The 18,858-nt window shown below is 48.6% G+C and overlaps 1 protein-coding gene and 1 long non-coding RNA gene across 6 annotated transcripts in view; one reads left to right on the top strand and one right to left on the bottom strand.

Moving 5' to 3' along the window:
• ZNF385A (zinc finger protein 385A) overlaps window positions 1-10,374 on the top strand; it is a 147,120-nt gene extending 136,746 nt beyond the window's left edge. For all 5 annotated transcript variants that reach the window (XM_035099965.2, XM_035099949.2, XM_035099939.2 and 2 more), the window contains 3 exons: window positions 247-425; window positions 1,186-1,281; window positions 4,566-10,374. In XM_035099965.2, coding sequence (XP_034955856.2) covers window positions 247-425; window positions 1,186-1,281; window positions 4,566-4,796 — 506 coding nt within the window. In that variant the 3' untranslated portion in view covers window positions 4,797-10,374. The remainder of the gene's footprint in view (window positions 1-246; window positions 426-1,185; window positions 1,282-4,565) is intronic.
• Window positions 1-18,858, bottom strand: part of LOC118076854 (uncharacterized) — a 40,911-nt gene that overhangs the window by 14,811 nt on the left and 7,242 nt on the right. The window contains exon 2 of the long non-coding RNA XR_004691571.2: window positions 10,290-10,339. This is a non-coding gene — a long non-coding RNA (uncharacterized LOC118076854). The remainder of the gene's footprint in view (window positions 1-10,289; window positions 10,340-18,858) is intronic.

The following is an 18,858-nucleotide window of genomic DNA, read 5'->3' as shown; positions in this document are numbered from 1 at the left end:
AAATTATAGGTTAAATTCCTTTAATTGTAGGGCTGTGATTTCTATAATTACAATTAAAATAACTAAAGTTTTCACCTATATTATGGAGGGCTGGTTTAGATTAATGATCCATTTTGTGCATAGCACTCGTGTGAAGCAAGCATCCAGCCCGGAATGGTATAAAGAAGAGTTTTGATGAAGGGAAGTATCTCAAGAGGGTGCTTTGAGCCTTTAAACTTACAGAACTGCTTCTTGTTGTCTTCCTAGGTACAAAGCACAAGACTATCCTGGAAGCACGCAGTGGGTTGGGGCCTATCAAGGCATATCCACGCCTGAGCCCCACCACTGGAGGGGAGCCAGGCAGCCAAGACCCCAGTGCTCAGGAGAGAACCTTCCACTGTGAAATCTGCAATGTCAAAGTCAACTCTGAGATCCAGCTCAAACAGGTGTGGAGGCATTTTAATACCACAACAGTCTATTTTGCTGGCGGAGGCCTTTGTGCCGCTAGAAAGAGTGTAAGGGACACAGTATAATCAAAGTTTTTATTTTATTTTATAATGCTCAGCTATGAAAGAGCTATGTGCCTCTGAGCATACACAGAGTACATTTTCCTCTCCTCTTAGTAATGGCAGCCAGTCCAGGATTAGAGAACAGCACACTTTTGTGTCAAAAGAGCACAGCTTCCAGGGTACTTTAAGCTGCCTATCGGGACTTCTTATTGCAGAAATTTAAGCACTGGCTGTAGCCCAAGTCACTGAGGCAGAGTCAGCTCACTGAAGGGGGCAAAATGAAGTGGTCTCCCATTTTGATCTTTGTCGAGAGCAGCAGTGTGTTGGACAGATATAACCCACGGGCCACAGCTCCTGTCCATTTCAGTGGGGCTCTCTCTGGTGGATTGTGCTGTTAATTTGGAGTGGGGAGAACATTGGCACTGCCCACCTCAGGCACCAGACAACCATGGCCTAGCCCATTATTTGCTGTCTGTGTGCAAATAATGCCTGGGCGCTCCCACACTCCACTGACTCTCCCCTAGCACAAGGAAACAGAAATTAGCTCTGCTGGGCATGTCAGAACTTCACTCACTGAATTCTGTGCATGCTTGTTGATGGATTGGGGAAGGGAAGGAGATGTTGAGGGAAACAAAGTCAGGGGGTGAAGATTCCTTGGTTGCTCCTAAGCATTATGTCTGCTTCTTCCTCTTTGTAGCACATTTCCAGTCGACGGCACCGGGATGGAGTAGCTGGGAAGCCCAACCCCTTGTTGAGTCGGCACAAGAAGCAGCGAGGCATGGCAGAGCTGCAGGTGAGTGACAGCATTAGCCAAGGTGGGTAGGGGCATCTCTGTTTGGAGTGGGTTGGGGTAACGCCACTCAGAGCAGTATTGGACAGAGTTTGAGAGCTGCCACTCTGCACATACATACCCCTGCATCTCACCAGATAACATAAACTGAGCAAAACAAAATGTTTGAAGGCAGCTTTTTGTTTCAGGGTGTTTTTTATTTATAAAAATAGGCACACTCCCCATGTCCGTTGGGATGGGGGTCAAGCCCCTCCCCCAATATTGAGGAGGCTGAGTCCTTCCTTGCCCCCCTCCCTTTGTCTGCTGTCTTGCACTGCTTTGGGAGATACCGCATGGCCTGGCTGGATGTTATCCTAGGCCACGCAGCAATGGAAGACAGCGCACAGACACTTGGGAGATCTGCGACAGGCGTGTGACATCATGCATGTTTGGTGCAGCTTAGCTTCCTTTTCTGGTTGGAGCATGTGCTTTGCATGTGGAAGGTTCCAGGTTTAGTCCCTGGCATCTCCAAATAATGTTGGTGTCGGAAGCAGTTCAGCAATAAATCACACAGAGTAAGTGAAGTTAACTCTTTATTAGGAGAAAAACAAGGCTGCTCAATAGTACCAGGCCTAATGAGCACAACAACAACAACAACTGGTAGATCTTGCCCCTGGTGAGGACTGAAGTTCCCTACCAGGTCAGAGCTAAGTGCCCTCCTCTCCCTCCCTAGTCCTTCCCAAGCTGTCTGAGACTCTACCGGTGGGCCTGTTTCTGCTTCTCTTGATTCTGAAAGACCAGGAAAGAGAAAAGCTTGTCACAGCAGGAGGGGGAGACTCCTTGGTAATGTGTTGGCCACAAAGAGCAGAGTGTGATGCTGGCTTCACCCAGCAGTATATTGCAGGAGTAGCCACCACTGCTCCTGAATCCCCTCTGCTAACAGGACCGCTGGAAGCAGAGGGACTCAGAAACAGCAGTGGTTTCACCCACTATACAGTGGTGTCTCGCTAGACGAATGCCCTGTTAGACGAATTTTCTGCTATACGAATAGGTTTTGCGATCGGCGGTTGCCTCGCAAGACGAGGTTTTCTATGGCCGCCGCTTCGTCTTGCGAAGCATGGCCATAAAAACCTCCGATCACATAACCTACAGGGCATTCCTCTAGCGAAAGGGAAACGAGCTGCAGCACAGGAAGATCAGCTGAGAGGCACTGACAGCTGTCACCGCCTCTCAGCAAATCTTCTTTTGCCTCCTTCTTGCGCTGCAGCTCGTTCCCCTTTGTGTTCCGCTGGTCTCTGCCGGTGAGGGGCAACCAGCAGAACACAAAGGCTGTAGCGCGGGAAGAAGGGGGGAGAAGTGGATTCTTCCCCCCACTGCCTGGGGGGGAAAGTGGAGGATCCCCCCCACCGTCCGACACTGCGGGGATGGGACGAGGCTGGAGAAGCCTCGTCCAATCCCCGGGCAGTGTGTCGGGAGGGGGAGTGGAGGATCCTGCGCTTCCCCCCCCCCACCGCCTGACAGGGGCTTGCTAGGCGCCGTTGGAACGGCGGCTAGCAAGCCTGCTTTTGGGGGCGGCGGCGAAACACCCCCGCATCAGTGCGCTTCGGCCACGTCACCCGGAGCCGAAGCGCGCCGATGCGGGGACGTTTTCGCTGGCTGCCTTCCCCAAGCCAAGGGGAAGGCAGCCTGCAAAACACCCCCACACCTGCGCTCCCCCCCCCATCCCGCCCGACACAGCGGGGGATCGTTCAGGGCTTCTCAAGCCCCCTAGGATCCCCGCTGTGTGACAGGCGGGATGGGGGGGAAGCGCAGGATCGTTCCTGCGCTCCCCCCCATCCCGCCTGACACCGCGGGGATCGTTCGGGGCTTCTCAAGCCCCCTACGATCCCTGCTGTGTGACGACACATGGGGGATCAGTGGGCGCTGCTTGGGGAAGGCAGGCGGCAACAGCCCGGGGAAGCTCTGGGGCTGTTGCCATCTCCCTGCCTGCTTCCCCGAGCTGAAGCGCCGGCATGGAGCGCAGTTTCGGAGACCTCCGAAACTGCGCTCCATCTCGGGGGAGGCAGGCGGGAGCGGAAGACGCTCTTCCCCCGCCGCCGCCTCTGGCAGCGCAAAGCCGGCATGGAGTGCAGTTTCAGAGGTCTCCGAAGCTACGCTCCATGTCGGGGGAGGCAGGCAAGGCGGTGGCTGGGAGAAGAGAGCTTCTCCCCCGCCGCCCTGCACACAGCTGACATCGGACGGGGCTTCGGAGACCTTCTCCGAAGCCCCATCGTATGCCTCCGCCAGTCCCCCAGAGCCTATAGGAACGCATTGATTATGGGAAACTGGGACCCGCTAGACGAAAAATTCGTTACACGAATTGACCCGTGGAACGAATTAATTTCGTCTAGCGAGGCACCACTGTACACTGCTGGGTGAAGCCGCTATCACACACTGCCCCTCCTAACACAGAGGGAGGCGCAAGCTGCATTGTCAGGCCAATACAGCTTATTCCTCTCTCAGCCTCTTTAATCGGCTCCACTAAGGCAGGGACTCACTCCTCAGTGGAACAGTTTAAAGAAGCCCCACCCCACCTCTGGCTTACACAAGCCAGAGGCGGGGTGTGGGCTCTGTTAAACTGCTCCCCCCCCCCAGCTGAGCGAGCCCCCATGCCTCACACTCGAACCAGAAGGACATGGGGAGGCAGCAGCCTTCATGCCCCGCCCCAACTGAGCAGCACAAGGAAGCCCTAGTGAGGAGGTGGGGTGAAAACACCACAGCCCCCTCTGTGAGAGTGGTGGCGGTTTCACCCTGACACCTCACAGTGCTGGAGCCAACACACCTTGTTCCTTCCTACATTTCAACATCGTGGTGCCAGATCACGATGTTGAAAACCTGGCATTGCCCAGCCCTACTCCATAGCTTCTTCAGCAGCCTGCCTCATTTCTGCTCCTTATCCCCCCTCCGCTACTGCCTCTGATTCTGGACTGCTCTCTGCCACCGCCTCTTCCTTTTCCCTATTACCTCTTCAGCTTTTGACACCTCCTCCTCCTCCCAGTCTCCTCCCTCTGACCAGGCATTGTTGTCCCACCACCCATCCCCTAGCTCTGAGCCTTCTTCCCTTCGGGGTTTCCCAGGTAGTGCCTGCCACCACTCCTCTGCATCCAGCCAGTCCACGACAACTGGGAATGTCCACTCCTGGGACCAGGCAAAAGCTGCTGCCAGTCAGTGCAGACGCTACTGAGCTAGATGGACCAAAGCTCTGACTTACCGTAAGGCAATTTCCTACATTGCCTCTGACCCCTGCCTCTCTTGTTTTGTTTCCACAGGGCTCCCTGGCCTTCCCTAAGGAGCTTCCCAAGTCGCTGGCGGCCGGATTGCTGCCCAGTCCGCTGGCTATGGCAGCAGCCATGGCAGCCGCCGCTTCCTCGCCCCTGACGCTGCGACCAGCCCCGACGCCACCGCTGTTGCAGGGCCCACCTCTGACGCACCCGCTCCTGCGCCCGGCTCCGGGGCCCATCCGAACTGCACATGGACCCATCCTCTTCTCGCCATACTGATGCCGCTCGTCCACCCACCTGCCTGCCACAATCCCGGGACTCTTGGCACCACTGGAACCGCCCACCCCGGCAACTAGCAACAGGTCTCGGCAACATCACATGGCGCCCAGCCCCATCCAACGGGAGCGATTTTACTTTCTTTCCTTTCTTTTTTTTGTTTCTTTTCCTCTTTTTTTCTTTGTAACTAGAGATGGAAATATTTTTCTGAGAAGAGAAAAAAGGGACAATCCCCACACAAACACACACACACATACATGCACCTGGTCTCAACCCCATCTGGGGTCCCTGGCCAAATCTGCACAAGTGCCAGGTTCTCCCACAGGCTGGGCCAAGGTGTGTCTGTGCACATTGGTGTGTGTCAGTCACATCTCCCGAGGTACAAAAAAGGTTGGGGAGTGACAGTGCCTCCCCAGGACTCTGTGGAGCATCAAAAGGGGAGGCAGTTCTGGTACCTCAGGGACTGATCAGCAAGCAATCTCCTTCCATCCCAGAGCTAAAGGGGGGGGGGCTCTTGCCTCCCCCACTCATACAAGCCATTGTCCACTTGCACTGAAAGGGGTGTGTGTGTGTGTTTGTTTGTGTGCACGGGACAGAAGACAGGGCCTCCGGAAGACTGAGCCCCTACTGCAATAATGCTGGCCGGCACCTCCATGTACATATCCCTCGCCCAATTCCCCCACATTCCCCTGTGCTGGCCCCACCCTCACTGCGCTTCCATGCAATGGGGGCCCCGTGGCCCCACCACCGCTGCACCTCGACAAGAGACTGGCAGAGCAATTACTGTGCTCCCATTGCCCTCACCCCCATTCCTCTTAAGAGGCAGACAGACATAAACTCGGCATCGTTTTCTGTTCAGAAGTGACATCCACACACCTGAGTCAGACAACCGTTCCCTCCTCTATACCACCTACCCTCCCTAGGTAAGGAAAATCAAGGGAATTTGGGCTGTGTTGTTTTTCTTTCTTTTTTAAAAAAAGGTTAGTTTTGTTAAATCTGGAGGAATCAGGAAGAACTCTGGACTGAGAAAGTGAGTGTGATCCCATCACCTAGCCTGGAAACAATGTGATGGGTGTGTGTGTGTGGTGATGAAAATCTGGGACTCGCACTGCTATCTCACTGAGTAGGAGCAAGGGCTTTGACTCATCTGACTGGGTCTGTAGGGTCTCTTGGCTCCTAAGTAAAGAAGAGCAGGGATCTCTTCTCTAAAGGAGTTCCTTGCATCTTGTTCTGCCTGTAGACCTTGCCTTTGGGTTAACTGAGCTGTTGCCATGATAGCACAACATCTCTCTCTGTCTCCTTCCCCCTCTGCTTTTTTTCTACAGAGTTGGGTCCCCATCCCTCCACCCCTTTCTTGAGTGGGTGGGACATTAACCAGGAGGCCAGGTCATTAGTTTTCCTGGAGATTAAACAGCCTCCTCCTCTCCAGGCCCCCTTCTCCTAAAGCCCAACCCCACCCGGAGCACATAAAATTCCAGATGCTTGTTAAATTCCCTGGCACGCATCCTAGTTGGCGCCTATCCGTGGATTTTGCGTGTGTGTACATTTGTGTGTGCTGATTAATGGAACAACGGAGGTTTGGGTTTGCTCTTTCACACACACACACGCACGCATGCATGCACCATGGTCTGCAGTTTCCCATCTGCCCCAAGCAGAACAATGCAAGGCCCGGAATATGACCCCGTAGACCAGGGAGGAAGGTCTTCCATGCCATGGCCATTACACTGGCCACACTCCTCTCCCTTGCCCCTTTCAAAACTGTGACTGACGTTCAGAGCAATAGAGACACTGGCGTGTGGGGGGAAACGGGACCCACCTTCCCCCTAGCTGGCATGAATGACGCCAGTCCTGTCCCGCGTTACCTCAGTCCTTCGAAGCCCACAGGGCAATGTGTCCCCCTCCCTCTGCCCATCCCAGGCATCCTGTTCACCCCAAAGTGTCTGTCTTTTCCATCTGCCATCCGTCTGTCCATGCTAGACTTTCTCCTTGCCCTGCCCCCCCCACCTTTCTTGCTGACACCAATGCCTTTCTGCTTCATCCCATATAGCACCTTTGATCCCTCTGCCCCTTGACAACAATAAAAGTGATAAGGCTAATTTTCGCCTGCATTCTTCGCCTCTGTCAGGGACTCCAGGGCTCAACATGGGAACTTCACGGTTTCGGACTGGGATCAGCCCCTAGGCTCTGTGGGCAAGCGTGTGATCCGATCCCAGAGCCCACTTCAGATGCTGAAGGGAGGGAAGGCATGGAACTTGCAATTGGCAGGGCTTATGAAACCACTGCTTTGGATCGGACTGGTATATAAACACGGGGAAGGTGGCTTTCTGTTTTCTTCAGGTCAGCTGACCAGTGCATTCTGTTTCTCCTGCTCCACTGACCTCTGGGACACTTAGCTAGAGAACCCACCCCCTGGATCGGGTCATGAGAATGTCACTGTACAAAATCCCAGAGCTTTGGGATATGAGGTGGGGATTTCAGGGGAAGCAAATTCCCTCTCCATTCTGACTTCCACCCCCTACTGGTCAGATTTGTGAAGATCTTGATAAGGGAGCTGCATCCATGGGTGTAGCCAAGGGGGAGGCAGGGGGGCAGCTGCCCGCCCACCCCCCAAATCAATAAAAATAAATACAAATTTGAGGTCCTTCCCCTACTAAGAAAAATCCTGGCTATGCCCATGGCTGTGCATCACTTATTAGCTGCTGAGTTGCAAGCAACTTTAATCTGCCTTCTTGTACAGCTTTAGTTACAGTTACCACTTGATAAGAAACTTCAATATAGATTGTTCTGATTATCTTTGCCCTAAAACGAGGAGTTCATGGATTCAACTAAGTTTTATGCAAAGCAGACCCATTGGAATTAATGAACATGACTAGTTCCATTATTTTCACTGGGTCTGCTCTGACTAAATCTTAGTTGATTGCCACCCCAAATTTTGACTACCACCACTCAACTCTAAAAATGAGAGTTCTGCTCAGACCAGTTTAATACATGACGACATTCATTAACAGCAGGCATTTCCAAACTCGGCCTGCCAGCTGTTTTGGGACTACAATTCCCATCATCCCTGACCACTGGTCTAGTTAGCTAGGGATGATGGGAGTTGTAGTCCCAAAACATCTGGAGGGCCAAGTTTGGGGATGCCTGATTAATGGGTATACAATGCATCTCCATGCTGCAGCTGTTTATTCCTGAGAATGTTTCCATGGCATAGGTAAAAAGTGTTAAGCACACTTGAAACATTGCGGTTTCCAACCGATGCACGTTGCAAGTCTGCAATGTGCACCCATTAAGACTGCAACATGTGATGTGACCCTCAGAGGAGGAGATCTTGACTGCCTACACTATCTCAGCCAGCGCTGAACACCAATGTGACCCAGAGGTGGCTCTACCCTGAGGCAAAATGAGGCCATTGCTTCGGGCGGCCTATTTTGAGTGCTATTAAGGGGAGTGGGAGTCAAGCAGATGTGACCTGCAGAGCACGGTTCACTGGGAAGTCCTCCAAGCGCCACCAAACTGAAGAGCTGCGTGAGCACATGATGCTCCTGAGCGTTTTCGGTTCATTTCAGTGTGGCTTGCACTGGAGATTTTCCCACTGCCTCGGGGCAAACACTTTAAATATGTTATTCAGATTTCCTGCCTCAATCACCGAAATGTCTTGAGGGCAGCCCTGCAAACAACTCTGATTGGCTCTGGATTTTGTGTGCATGTCTATTTTAGACCTAGCCCTCTCCCAGGGAGAGATCATGCAGATTGCTACCTCCCCTGGTTTATAATCCTCCTTTTTCCTTGCTTGCTCAAGCAGTACAAAGCAAGCGCAAGCAAGGGAGGGTCGATTAAGGATTGTGCTGGGTCCAAGTTTCCATTTTATCAGTTCATGTGACTTCAGCCTGGGGCTGGCCGATGGGTCTTAGAGTGGGGACAGAATTCATATTATAGAACCACAGAATTGTAGAGTTGGACGGGAGCCCGAGGATCATCTAGTTTAACCCCCTGCAATGCAGGAATCTCAACAGCATCATGCACAGCAGGAGTACCACAAACATTTCCCCAGGAGCCTTCTCATGCTTCTTGATATGTACTGCAGTAAGCTTCCCAGGGGCCTAGGAAGAGAAGGTGCCTTTGACCCTCTCAGCACCTAACAAACAGACAAACCTTTTTCCTTGTTGGCAAGTTTTCGCTTCCTTAGACATGCGGTGAGGAGTGCTGGCTCACAACAGCAGGGGGCAGAAGAACACATTTGTTCTCTGCACCACAGCCCCTTCACATCCCACACAAGGATTTCCTCATTCCATTGATCAGGGCTCTTGCTGGGCTTGCAGCATCTCAATCACTTGACTCAACACCCTTTCAATTCATTTGTTGGGAAAGTGCCTTAAACTCTAGTGCAGGCACCCCCAAACTTCGGCCCTCCAGATGTTTTTGGACTACAATTCCCATCATCCCTGATCACTGGTCTTGTTAGCTAGCGATCATGGGAGTTGTAGGCCAAAACATCTGGAGGGCCGCAGTTTGGGGATGCCTGCTCTAGTGGAAAAGGGAACGCACTACCTAACCATTCAAAATGTCATGGCTCTTAAGATGTGACAGCCCTGAAGAACCCTGAATGTGGAAATACACAGATTTTGGTGTTGGTTCAGTCTTTGTACTGCAGACATCAAATATAGTGTATAGACACAGTATATTGTATAGACAATATACAAAGGGAATATTTGATGTGCGGTTAAAAAAATACTGTAATAACTCTGCGACTGGATGATACAGACATCTGACTTAGCAAGTGGTTTGACCCACCCCCACCCCCCATGGTGCCAAGTTATTGCTTAGCCTTTGGTTGTATATATCCACCCTGTGCCAATGGAACATTTCAGGCATTCACTTGCACAGCTCACAGGCAGCAGGCAGGAGAGGAGGATGGGCAAAAGGACCATTAGAGCAATTGTGCAGAAGGTATTGTTGCTGCTGCCTTTAAGCTATTTAAAGGTTCATGTAGTGTATAATCAACCTGTGGAACTCACTATCGCAAGATGTGACAGCACAAGCTTCGATCAGAGGTTTCTGTCTTGCCAGAATTACTTTGTGTGTGTTTTCTCTAGAACTCCAATTGGGTGCAAAGACATGCAATTAGTATTCAATTAACAGGGTGCCTCTGAGCCTAGAAAATAGTTTTCAGCACCCAGTACTGAACTGAACACAAAAGCCCTTTCACACAAAAAAATCCAGTCCTGGTTAGCTTGTGTCATTTCTACAGCCTAATTTGGGTGAAAAGGTTGTTTTACAGTTGCTATTGTTAAACGGCAGGTGTCAGAAATCATTGCTGATCTACGGCAAATCAACCAGAGATCTACCAGTAGATCCCAGGCTACCATCTGCCCAACCCTGGCCTAGATAGCTTGTAAAAGGGATTATGCAAATTCATACATTAGTTGGTTAATTAAACATTAGTCATAATAACTAAATTACCATACCTTTGGGCTGATCTGTCAAGGCAGTACTTACGTTTTTATGAAGGCGGAAAGACTTTTCAGGCTGGGATATGGCAGCTGTAGCTGTGTGTATAAATACAGACACAAATTAATTCTTACTATTCTTATTATTTATTAAATTTCTCTACCACCCTTCATCCGAAGATCATAGGGCTGTTTACAGTGTAACAAAACAAAAACACATACCGTATTATTACATCAAGGTCAGCAACCTTTGGAGATCTGTGGGCATATACAGATTTTTGAATGTGTGCTATGATCTCTTTTCTACCCCCTCCTGTGGATCAGCCTCCATGGAGGAAAAATGCTCAAATACACACTAGGATCCAGCAGAATTAATTTGAGCTTTGAAAAGCACATAGAGGTAAAAGGAGGAAGTAGGAAAGTGTGTCCCTCTTCCAACTTCCTCCAGCTCTCTGCACTTGTCAAGTGAGAAAAAGGGAACAATTTTCACCATGGCCAAGTGTGTGTGTGTGTGTGTGTGTGTGTGTGTGTGTGTGTGTGTGTGTATTGGGAGCCTCATGAACACCAGGCGATGCCATATTGGCAACTCCTGGATTGCATCATGTCTTAATTCCAAGCAAGCTGCTTCCCTTGCCATCGGTGAATGCTGCTGAGTCTGGCAGGGGAAAAGATGCTAGAGCAGCACATTATTCTAGAATGACTTCTGGCCAACTGAGAGAGCTGGCTGGGGCCTGGAGGAATATCTGAAGGTATGCAATCGTGCAGTGGAAGTGCTACCCAGGCACCCCAGGATAAATCTGGGTGGTTTCTATAGATGAGTCTGTGTTCTGGTTTCATGGGTTGTCTAAACCTGACCTATAGCAAGCACTGAGAGCAGCAAGGCTTATACTGTACAGCAGCAGCAGGTGAGAGCAGGTAAATCCCAGCAACATCTGGTTCCCCATCACTGAGTAAAGCACCTGAGGGCATGGTTAGCATTCCTTGTAGGAGTGTTGCCACCCTTTCCCTTGGGTGTGGGCCTTAAATCTTCTTCAATGAGAGAGACAGCAACCCATTCATTTTCTCTGTCCACTCTTTCACCTGTTTGTGCCAAGCAGGACTCCAGGTGGTGGGGCAAATGAAAGGACAGGGTAGTAAATGAGCAGCAGCAGTCATGGCTGCTTGGACATCCACTGCATCCTGCTTTGCACATACTGCTGAACTGTGGTTTATTAAACCTTGGCTTAGTGTCACGTGTGAACTCTGCCCAGCAGCTTAACTATGGTTTGTTTACTGCCAAACAACCCATGGTACAAAGCCATGGTTCATTGTTGGCTCACGGAACTTGGTTTGGCATTACATGCAAACCCAGCACCCTCCCTTAGCCATGGTTTGTTTCATTACCCTGCCCCAGATGCTCACCGGACCACAAAGGCACGAGGCACAAGCAGCTGGGAAATAAAACCAGTGGAGAAACGAGCCATGGTTTGTTCAATCACCTGTGTGACAACTTGCAGTTTGTAAAACAAACTGTGGCTGTGTGTTGAATGCCAACCAAGTCTATACTTTTCAGGTGCTTTTGATCTCTTTGGGATAGATCCGTTAGCACTGCCTCTTTGCTCATGGTACCTCTTCAATGAAAAAGGCATTACATTCTTTATACAATACTTCTTCCCGTGTACAGCATGCCATTCCCTCATTAGGAACGGTGACCTGGCTTCTCCCCCAGAATAATAATAATAATAATTTATTATTTATACCCCACCCATCTGGCCGGGTTCCCCAGCCACTCTAGGCGGCTTCCAACAAAATATTAAAATACAGAAATCAATCAAACATTAAAAGCTTCCCTAAACAGGGCTGCCTTAAGATGCCTTCTAAAGGTCTGGTAATTGTTATTCTCTTTGACCTCTGATGCAATTAAAACAGGTGGAATTCAGAAAGGAAAGGAAAGAGGCCCAACTTATCTCTTTACTTTAAAAGTTAGGCACAGCCTACCTAATAATTATCATCTTGAGGGGTCTCAATATTTAACTTATTTGTCTTAGGTTAACAGAAAACAATGCCAATATATTGTAAAATTAATGGTTCATCTCGTGGAGTCACAATTTGAGGTAATGTATGTGTTGCCTCATACCTCCAGAGGGTGGGGGGGGAGTCTCCTTCTTGGAGTTTGAACCTCACACCTAACTAAAAGGCACAACTTTTTTCTAAGACAGGTTGTATTATTAGTAGTACTGATTTGTCTGCCTGAACCTAGGCCATGCCCCATCCCCACTAAGCACTGCCTACAGCATGGATGGGGACCTGGGACCTTTCAAATGTTGTTCCATAAAGGTAAAGGGACCCCTGACCGTTCGGTCCAGTCGCAGACGACTATGGAGTTGTGGCACTCATCTCGCTTTAGTGGCCGAAGGAGCCGGCTTACAGCTTCTGGGTCATGTGGCCAGCATGACGTAAGCAGATTCTGGTGAACCAGAGCAGCGCACGGAAACACCATTTATCTTCCCGCAGGAGCGGTACCTATTTATCTACTTGCACTTTGACATGCTTTCGAACTGCTAGGTTGGCATGCCAATATTTTAAATACATAACAAAATACAAAAATACATTGTAACTGCAACTCAATTACACAAAAAATAAATAACCTAAGGTTATTTAGGACATAATCCTTTCAGCTTCAGGTTGTTAATTTCCTCCCTATTATCACTGCCATTGATAGGAATTTGGCCATTATCAATAATGTGCACTGGATTTTATTTCCTAGCACACACATAGAAAGAGAACAAGAGGGAGAGAGGGAGAGAGAACTACATGTATATCCCACCTTTCTCCAAGGAGCTGAAAGTGGCAGACACACTCCTCCTCTTCACCACTGCATCCTCACAACAACCCTGTGACGTAGGATAGGCCCAGTGAGGATTCAAGCCCTGGTATCCCACATCCTCATCTTGCACTCTGACTAACACACCACACTGGTTGACCAATTATCTGCTGGTGAATTCCAGCATAAAACCTACAGAAGGACATGGCCCGCAGGTTCCACCTCCTGGCTTGTGGGCATGCCCTCGTGGAGAAAGGAACACCAGCACAAAAACCAGCAGGTTGTTGGATGATGGCTCCCATCATCCCTGATCATTGGCAACGTTGGCTGGGCCTGATGAGCAAGGCAAGGCTGGGTGGTGCAATGCGCCAGGCCGCCAGGGGGCGCCACGCTGCGCCCGCCCCGCCAGACAGCCCGGCCGCCCTCCCTGCTCCTTACCTCCCGCCCGCCTGCCGCGGGTTCGAGTCCCAGCCTCAGCCTGGTGGGGCGGGGCGGGGGCATGAGGAGGACAAGAGGCCAGGTGCTGCGCGGCACTGCCCCCCCCTAGCAGAGGCCTCCACACAGGAGGAGGCGGTGCCGGCGCCCCGGAGGACAACCAGGCAGCCCGGCCCACCCACTGCGGTGCCCCTGAGCCCGGCCCACCCATGCCATGTCCCTCCTCTGCGTCCGCGGTGAGTGGGGCGGCGGCGGCGGAGGAACCTTTGCGCCACGGCGCTCGATGTGGTTAAGACGGGCCTGCTGATGAGAGCTGTTGGACTTCAACGACATCTGGAGGGTGACAGGTTGACGGCAACCTGAGAGCACAGGCCAAAAATGCTTTTAAAACTTGAGAAGCTTGTTGTGCTGGTTCCTGTGCCGCAGCCGCCACTGCTGCCGAAATGCTGGGCCAGACATCAAATTTAACTCTACAGTACTTGTGTCTGGCTATCGCCTAGTCCAGTGTTTCCCAACCTTGTGCCTCCAGATGTTTTGGGACTACAACTCCCATCATCCCTAGCTAGCAAGACCAGTGGTCAGGAATGATGGGAATTGTAGTCCGAAAACAGCTGGAGGCACAAGGTTGGGAAACACTGGCCTAGTCTGAACTAAATTAGATGTGTGACGCATGGATTCTAACTGATCTTCTGGGTAGTCGCCTCTAACCTAGCCTTCCTGCTTCCTGCTGCAGACCTCCCCAACTCCACCAACGGAGCACTTGGGGCTACAAATAAATACAGCTCAACTCCCCCCTCTCTGACCATGCCAAACAAGCAAGTCTGCTTCTTTTCACATGCTCTGGATGGCTGGTGTGCAGTGGGATGGAGGACTTCTGCTTTATTCACCTTTATTTCCTCTCTTGGGACTCTTAAACAAACGGAGGGGTATTTCTGCATCGTTTTTGCATCGGGCAAAGCCGCCTATATTTTGTCTTCTTTTACACACAGAGACACCAATAAAGCTTCTTACTGACCTAACTTCCACACAGGAAATACGCAGCCACATCTGTATGCATTTCAACCGTGTCCATGCAGATGCTCTAACTGGCAGGGTGTTTCCATAAATATTTATATGCGGAAAAAGAGGCCTGTGTGAGTTGCATTTTGGACCGTTTGCATCAGGGCCAGGTGCAGAAGGGATGTGCAAACCAGGGCTTGCTTACGGTATGTCTTACTAGCTAGACAACCAGAAGCAAGACAGGAACTTAGCTGCCATTGCCATCGCTGCAAGTGTGCCATTTTACTTTACGTCATAGATGTCAGGGATGGGAAAACCTTTGGCCTTCCAGATGTCATTGAACTTCCACCAGCCCCAGCCAACATAGCCAATATTCAGGGATTATGGGAACTGTAGTCTCAGCAACCAGTACTGAGCTGAACACAGCAACCTCTAGAGGGCCACAGATGTTTCCCCTCCCAATGACTGGGGTTCCATCCAATGGGAGATGTAAGCATTGCACTTTGGGGATACTTTTGTGGTGAAGAGGTCTCACATTCACACACACACACTTGGTAACAAGGTCTGCACAAATGGTGACTCCACGAGGATGAATGTCCCCATCTGTGTCCATCAGGGGAGTCTTTGAAAGATACATACCCCTTCACCATACCTGTCATAATGGTGGGTGAAAAAAGAGAAGCGGGATGATGAGGTAGACATCCCACCTGCAGGTGTTTTGCTAGCACATCACAAAGGGCGGCTTTGCTAAATGACTTCCCTGACAGGTGTTCAATCACATATCCTTAGATCTGAGCACTGGACTGATGTTCAAAGCATTGCACATAATGAAAGGCCACTTTTGTATTCAACTGATAGTATTTAAAGTTGTCCCAGGCAAACCTGTGGCTGGGAGAGTGGATGGACTTCGGTCCAAATTACACGTGACATGGAAATCTGTGTATTTTAATTAAACACAGCCAAAGGAGGCTGCACTCACAAACAAATGAGGGGGGGGGTGTTTTGCTGTTTGCTGCTGGTGGATTTTTTCCCCTAGAATTGTCCCACAAGCTGCTTCTCTCTCCCCTGCGGAGTGGGACAAGGGAAATGGCATAGTAGTTCAGGGAGTGCGTAAGTTTTGAGTGGACAAATGGCTGGCCCTGGAGCTTTCTGATTAGAATTGCCAGTAGGGATGGGGAAGGGGAAATCAGTTCAGTTTGAATTTAAAAGCAAATCTACCCAATTTGCACTTCCTGAAACAATATGTGAACAAAACACAGTCATCCATTGAAATTCTCACTTTTCCAAATTTTGCAATTAAACTATCCCAGCAAGTAATGGGTACAAAAGCGCACATAATAGATAAAGTGTGCGTTTAAATGCATACTTCAGGCATCCCCCACTTGCACGTGATTGCATAAGAAAATGTGAGTATACAGAGAATTTTGGACTAAAATGCTTGCACTTAAAAAATAGTAATCACAAACTGATGTGAATATGTGAGGATATGAATTTTACACCCACCAAGTCTGAGAGATGCTTTTTCCAATTATTACTAAACTAGTCATTGGTTAGTAAGAAGTCAGTAGGCATTTCCTCCTACACAGGCTGAAGGGTGCAATCATTAGGAGAGAGAGTCATACCTCAGTCCCTATTTTCATCGGAGAAATGTTGGAGGGTATGCTCTCACTGGCCATGCTTCCTACCCTTCTGGAATGCCCTTGCCTGCCTGGAATGGATCCTTCCACTGTGATGATATCTCTTGCTTGTCTGGTTGGAGGATGGGGAGATGAGCGGGACTTGTGTATGGCTGGAATGTAGCCTCCTGTACAAAGTGCCACGTCCATTGTCCCACCCACTTTTGCCACAGGAATGTGGGTCCCAGCACATTGCCCATGAGGAAATGTGGTCCATAGTAGGGAGTAGGGAGTAAGCTCTGTTGCACTGCAATGAGTAATGTCATTCTTGTTGCCGGCGGTGCAGCTTTCCAGTGACAAACTAGTAAAATTTATGCAGCAACCAGAATGCTTTGCAGCAAAGATTCAGTTGCCCCTCCAATGACTAAGATCATCCGAAATTAAAGCTAGCCAATTTCAATCTTATTCTTGCTGTTTCAATAAATCAATCAATTGCACCACACATACACACCAATCAGGGGCAATGTATCTTAAACATATAGACAGCTCTGCCACACATTATTATATTCTGCATATTCGATATGTCACATCTCTAACATTTAAAAGCATTTGTTTAGACAATATTGCTTAACCTTGCAAGAGTCGGGCATTAGCAATATACAATTCTATGTTGCACTTCACTTAAAAGATGAAAACTGAATTATATGTATTCCCCCCCCCCCATAAAATATCCATTCTCATGTCTCTGGTCCAAATATGTCTCCGAGTCTCTCATGTTTTCTAGATCTGATATTATCTCACAGAAATGTCATAGCCTCTCTTTTTCCCCCCGCTATCAATTTTCCCCAACATTTATTCACATTGAGTTAAACTTCAACTCATTGTCAGCCATTAATTCCTATAAGAGAAAATGCCATACTTGAAAGTACAATCCGAGGGCGGCATCCACTACTGTGATTTCAAATTAACCACCTCGTGGGTAATGAAGCTGTTATGTTCCACCGAGTCTTTAAATTTAGAAAAAATATGATTTTTCCCACTGAGAAAACCACCCTACTGTGTCTTCTAAATTAAATGTGGAATCCCACATGGCTAATCCTAATGGGGTGATACCCATACTCAGCTTATTTCTGCTTTTCCCAGTCTTTCAATGACACCAACAGTATTAAGTTTTGCCTTTTAAAAGCTTTGCACTTGCACTAATGCCTCTAAAGCAACCTTCCCAACCTGGCACCCCCCAGATATCCATTGAACTACGATTCCAATCAGTCCCAGCCAGCGTGTCTGATAGTCAGTGATGATGGGAGTTGGAGTCCAACAACATCTGGAGGGCACCAAGTTGGGGGAGGCTGATCTAAAGGAATTGCTTATGAGTTGTGGCTAATGTTTGTTCTAATTAAAAAGCATCCCATTTACTCTTGTGATGTACATAGTCGGAGCAAATAAATCTCTGCAGCTTCATAGTATCACAGAATATGGAGAAACGCAAGGTTGCCTTTTAGATTTCTTCATGATCAAAGTTTTAAATCCTACATGTGATCCTATCCAATGGGGTTCAGGGTCCATTCTTCCCTAACAAAACGTGAATAAAAACGAAAATTCCACAATTGCAGTGATCCAAACAGAGGAGGTAATTCATTATTGTTATGCTCTTTTTATTTTAGATAGCACCATCAGTGGTCAACGTTGTAATGCAGGAATCACAACGAAAGCATCCCTGACAGATCCATCTGCTTAAAAACTTTCAATGAAGGAGAGTCCACCACCATTCAGCTCTCTTGTCAATATGTTTTTAAAAAATTGATCAAGATGGGAGCCAGTATTTTCACACAAAGATGTAATATAAAAAAATCACACAAACAATAAAGGTAGCTGATATATCCATAGCACCTAAACAGACTCCTTTGAATGGCAGTTTATGTCCACTGCCCATTCCATCTTAAAACTTTCAGCAGATGCAGACTCCAGTTTCAACATCAGTCCAAAAAATTCCCCTCCCCACCAAATCCCATTGCTCTGCTTACCAGGTACATAGATGAAGAGTTTGGCCAAAGCTGAAAGTCTGCACACTACTTTGTGATACTATGGTTGGCCTACTAAAGTTATTGCCCTACTACAGATTTTGGAACATGAAAGTATCAATACAGGGAGCCATGCTCTTTTTAAGAGAGACTGAAATCTGCTATAATACCTCCTGGAAGAGGAATGCTGCTGCATTTAAATTTAAGTAAAACTTGAGGGATTTGCAACTTATCTAAAAAAGAAGTCATCTAAGCTACTGGATAACGTTCTGTTTTATACAACTGTCTTTTTAAAATTCTTGTTAAAATTACTAGCTTGCCAGAGAGTTTCTCATGTTGAGCTTTCCAGTTAGTCGACACTCCCAATTTGCCTGCTTTAGCTCATTTTTCAAAATGTTTTCGACTCAGAAATGCCATTTTTTCCCCAGTTTTAAGAGCATCCATTCAATTCGATTTCTTCCAACCACACGAGAGCTGTCAAGTACTGTCCAGATAATACAATTTCTTTCCTAAATGCCCTAACAATAAATCTACAGTATGTCCTGTCTCTCTCTGCTTTTGTGGCACAAAGAACCACTCACTAGTAATAACCGTTTTAAACGCATCCCGTACAGCTGTCCTCCTATGTATAGCTCCATCATCATCATCATCATCATCATCATCATCATCAAAACAAGCATTAATATCACCTGCAACTCTTTCTGCAGCAAAGCAATAAAGAAGGAAAAATTAAGGATTCTTCCA

Source organism: Zootoca vivipara, chromosome 2, assembly GCF_963506605.1.
Source record: "Zootoca vivipara chromosome 2, rZooViv1.1, whole genome shotgun sequence".
Taxonomy (NCBI): Eukaryota; Metazoa; Chordata; class Lepidosauria; order Squamata; family Lacertidae; genus Zootoca; species Zootoca vivipara.
The sequence above is the reverse complement of the archived record's forward strand: the minus strand, read 5'-3'. Positions and strand labels throughout refer to the sequence as shown.